Source organism: Pterocles gutturalis, unplaced genomic scaffold (genome assembly GCF_000699245.1).
Source record: "Pterocles gutturalis isolate BGI_N339 unplaced genomic scaffold, ASM69924v1 scaffold13706, whole genome shotgun sequence".
NCBI lineage: Eukaryota > Metazoa > Chordata > Aves > Pterocliformes > Pteroclidae > Pterocles > Pterocles gutturalis.
Window position 1 is genome coordinate 1,572 of NW_010105636.1, and position 4,943 is coordinate 6,514.

General features: G+C 51.7%; 1 protein-coding gene across 1 annotated transcript; it reads right to left on the reverse strand.

Annotated features, from left to right (window-relative positions):
- Positions 1-3,024: 3,024 nt before the first annotated feature.
- On the reverse strand, positions 3,025-3,159 carry TMEM218 (transmembrane protein 218; the record flags this gene model as incomplete). Its single annotated transcript, XM_010087476.1, has 1 exon — positions 3,025-3,159. A coding segment is annotated over one exon (135 nt), but the record flags the coding sequence as incomplete, so codon positions are not given.
- Positions 3,160-4,943: the final 1,784 nt, after the last annotated feature.

The window sequence follows — 4,943 nt, forward strand, 5'->3', positions numbered from 1 at the left end:
GCCGGGGAAGGGGCCGTGTGTTTTGGATGGACGCTGCGGGCGCAGGGCTGCTGTGAAGGTGATGAGGTGGCTGGGGCACGGTCGGGGGGTACCCGTGTGAGGAGCGGGCAGCGGAGGCTGAAGGGCTTTTTAATTAGCAGCCAAAGGCGAAAGCGGAGAAGCTGAAGTCAGCAAAGTCGAGGTGGAAATCAGGGGCCGGCATTTACCAGGGAGGGTAATTAAACGCTGGCGGAGCGCAGCACAAGGCGTGAGGAATTGCTGTCATTCGGGGATCTTAAATCAAGGAAAGGAATTTCTCCCACAGACATTTGCTCTCCCTGCATCCCTGCTCCGCTCAGCCTCGGACGGGAGGGAGCAGGCGTCCTCGTGAGCCCGTGCCGAGCATCCCTGTTGGTTTCTAATGAGCCACGCAGAGAGTTTAGGGGGAAAAAGGCCATTTTCCCACCCGAACTCAAAGCAGCTTGGCTGCCCTCCTCCCGGCGCGCGCGGTATCTTGTGCAAACATCCCTTCTGGCACGCCAGGTTTCCCTCGCTGGGATCGAAGTGGGGTTTTCGCCTGGTTCCCTGGGACACGGAGCACCCGGCTCCCTGCGAGAGGAACGCCGGGATTATTCACTCACAGTTTTGGGAGAAAGATGGGCCAGAGAGGAGCTCCTTGGCTCCTAACACCTTCGCCAGCAGCTGAGGGGTTGGAATTTAAGCCCAGCCCACCCTCCTGTTGCTAATTAGTTGCGAGAAAAAAAAATAAACAGGGTGCTGGACAGAGGCGGACGTGCTCTGGAGCTGAAGGTTTGGGTGGGGGATGGCAGCAAAAAAAAAATAAATTAAAAAATCAGCATTTGGGTCTGGTTGGAACGCAGCTCCGGCCTCATACCAATTCCTTGACGCGGTCTTTTCCTTTCCCAAAAATAAACAGGAACCGTCTGGAAAGCCCCTGAGCAGGAGGAGCAGGATTGCCCAGAATAAATAAACACAGAGGGAGAGCTCAGGGCTGCCGCGTTCATCCAGCTGGTCGCTCCTGGCTGCCAAGGGGTGGTGAAGGATGAGGATGGAGCTCGAAATATCTTGAGGAGGATGAGAGCACGTGGGGCTCTTTCCCCAATTCCTGCAATTTTTGGAAAAAGCGCTGAAACGGCCGCCTTGGGCAAGAGCCACCGCGTCCCTCCTGCTTTCCGCTCTCCCCAAAACACCCCCCGCACAATGAGCCGATTTTAGTCCCAAACGGATTACAGGGACAGAAAAAGCAAATTTCCTGGGTTTATTTACAGCACGAAAGCGGAGGAAGCTTCCCATTTCTGCTTCTAGGGGTGTTTTTTTAGCACCCCAGCTGCTTTTGCCATGGCTTCCCCATTTTTCGGACTCGCAGCCCGGTGAAGTGCCGCCGTCTCCAGCCCGCTGCTCTCGGATGAGCTCGGGGAATAAAGACCCGGCAGGTGCGGAGCCGGAGCGAGCCGCAAGACGAGCTTCGCGTTCATAAATGTTGTGAAGATGATGAATTAAATATGAATTTTGTTTCAGGGCAGAACTTCAAAATCACCAAGAGACACGATGCGCTCGTGTTGCATAAACGCTCGGCGTGTTCCTTCACACCATCGTTGGAGTCCCTGGGATATCGACTTCAGGAGAGGAAGCGATTGAGTGTTTACACGGCTCGAAAAGCCGGTGCACCTCTCCTTGGCCTTTTTTTTGTTTTTGGAATGTACTTACACATTTTCAGCTGACCGAGTTAGGGCTCCTGGGTGCTGGGGCATTTTCTGCAGGGGAAAGCGTCGTCTCCGAGCTCGCGAGCTCTTGCCTCATTAATCTTTCATGTCCTGACAGCGGTATTTGGTGACTGACAGCTGGCAGGAAAGGGCTGGAAGAAGCCGGTTGGTTCTTTTATTTACTGCTCACCATCTTCAGACACAAATGAAAAAAAAAAAATCTCTAAAATGGGGGGGAAAAAATAAATCTATATGAAAGCTATGAGTTTCTTGCCCTTGGGTTTTTGTCAATATTGCCCCTGAGGCTGCAGCACCGTCTTGCACTCGGCTCCAACGTCACAGCAATACCTGCTGCCCGCTCAGCCGTGAAAAGCTGAGCAGATTCATCCCTCTGGGGCCAGAAAACGTGGGCATAAAAAGTGGTTTTTACCCCCCAAAAGGAAAGGACTTGGGGTCCACTATTGGCTTCAGCCAGTGATCTGCGTGAGTGCGAGCAATTTTTTTGTTTTAGGGTAGGAAAAATCGTGAGCCTTTGGCTCCCCACCCCAAGATGACTGAGAATTTGGGGGCCCACCAGATGTGGGAGACACTCGGGTATCTGCACAGTCCTTGAAAAGCAAGAGGGTTTTTGCCTGGGCTAGCAGGATTTTTTAGCGTAGGGAGGCGAGACCTAGCCTTCCTCCGCATCCTTGCGGTGGGGGAAGATTTTAATTTGCCCTTTTGGCATTATTTTGGAAGTTTTTCCCTCCCCACTCCAAAGGCTCGGGTTTCCAGTCAAAAAAAACCTGTCCCAAACAATTCACAACCACACGCTGAATTTCTAGAAAACCACGTCGGCCACGGGAAAAGGCGGTTTTCAGAGAGGCTGTCACTAAAGAGTGGCAAAAGGTGACACTTCTGGAGAAGAAAGACAGAGTCAGGGGTTTCTCAGAGAGTTTTTATTAAACAAAAGTGAAAAAGGAATGATAACAAACCATCTCTTGTGGATAACGACAACAAACCAGCACAGCTCAGTTCAATTCATTGAATCGAGTGTCATATAAAGTGCAGAGATTTCAACTCTCCTGTAAAAGAGGAAAGAAGCGGTTAAAGCTCCTTTACAGTCTGCACAGTCCCTGGAGAGGAAGGCGCTCATGCTCAGCTCAAACTTTGCTTTTAAAGGTGAAAGACGCAGCACTGGAGGCAAGCAAGATACTTTGCTTCACTGGCTTCTTCTGAGCTCGGAAAAATCACCACGTTCACCTCCACAGCAGTCTCCTGGTCTCCCTTCCAGGTTTATCGCCATGAAAACGGGATTTCCTCTTTGCTGGGATTGCTGCCGCTAGCTGCCCCGCAGCGGTTTGCCGTACACTGGCTCCATGAGGTGGTAAACCAGGAACAGGAACAGGCACCCAAGTAAGACGAGGCTCATCACGGCCAGGAGGACGAAGCGGGCAATAATCAAGGTGTCCACGATCTGCAGAGAATGGAAAAAAAAAAAAAACCAGGTTAGTCTTGATCTGCTCCAGGAGCTTGGAGGGAACAAGCTAGAGCCTGGAAAAGAATACTGTCAGAGAAGGAAGGAAAAACCTTTGGGGTTTCCCCAGATTTCTCTCCTCGCTTTTCATTCCTGACCTGGGTGCTTTCTGTGGGAAGCGGGGTGTGCAACAAATGCTTGAAAGAAGAAATCCTTTCCTGTGAAAAAAGCCACTCATAAGAAAGCTAATGTGGAGGAAAAGAGCAGCACAGCACCGAGCACGGGGAAGAAATCAGAGTCAAAACCTGAGGCAGCTCTCCCCGGCCACAAACTCGCCAGCGCTGAAAGAAACCGCACACAATTCTTCCCTTTTAGAAGGGAAATGGTGGGGAAAAAGGAAAAAAAAAAAGATTAAAAAAAGAAGATACAGCAGCAAGGCAAGACACAATGAGAAGCCAACCGCAAGAAGGCTGGTTACGAAATCATCCTCGTGGCTCCTGAGACTCGCTCACCTCCGGCTCGGTTTTATGAGACGCATTAGCACATGCTCAGCCTTGGCATTGCTGCAGAAAGAGTCTCTTGCGAGCGACGCGTTGGCTCCTTCTGCACGTTTCACTTTTTTAATTAGCCAATTAGCAGAGTTTCAGTGCAGAAAGCCCAGGTCATGTATTATTGATAGTCAGGGCAGGTCCAGTCCAATTGAAGATCCGAAAAAAAAAAAAAAGCTTTCCAATTCTGTCGGCCTCCCGGGCACAAACACGTGCTCAACTGCCCTTCATCTCGCTTCCAACCTTTACACGAGCAGGTCCCACGCAAGGCAGAGAAAAGAAAAAGAACTTACAAGGATCTTTAGTAGGGATTTACATAGATCAAAGTCTAGAAGAGCAATAATTAATGTGCATTAATAATAGAACAGAGGAAACGGCTCCTAAAACGCCACAAATCTTTGTGTATTCAAAGCCCGAAGAGCTCTGGGAAAGCTCAAGATGTCAGCTCAGGCAGCGGTCGTGCAGGCAGCCTGATGTGACCCGAAATCGGGGGAGATCTTGTGCCTGGCAACACAGACAAGGGGCTGTCTGAAAACACAGATGGCTCCACTCTTGAGAGTGGTAATAACCTGTAAGAGAGACAAAATGCAGCTACTGGGCTTTAAAATAGAAAACAGAGCAGGGGGAAAGGCGAAGGCTTCAGAATGAGAGGGAAAATTATAAAAGCTGCCTGCCGTGCTGCTATCGGTGTGTTCCAGGGTGTGCTGGAAGATGGAGGGAAGCAGGAGCGTGGACAGCTGTGGACCAGGCTGGGAAAGGGGATGGCAGAGGGGGAGCAGAAGCTGCTGGAGCTCAGGGCTGAGCTCGGAGGGATAAAAGTACGAGTGTGATTCCTGCACAGAGCCCCTTGGGCCTGGGAGAACGGGAGCTAAACCCCACGGGTCACATATAGCGGCACATAAATAAAGGATTTTGTTACAGAAATAAACAGCTCCCTGCTCTAGGAGCAAAAAAAAACGCTGACAGGAGCCTGTGCTGGAGAGGGAGCCACAAGAAACCAAAAAGGCAGCACAGAGCCATCCCCAGGGCCTCGGGGCCGCTGCTGGGGCCAGGCCGGAGGTAAAGGGCCACCCCCAGGGCCTCAGGACACACTTAGGACCCATCCCGGAGGTAACGGCCCATCCCTGGGGTCTCAGGGCACCTGAGGGGCCATTCCTGAGGTAACGGCCCATCCCCAGGGGCTCAGGACGGCAGCTGGGGCCCGTCCTGAGGTAACCCCCTGCCACCCCCGGCCCG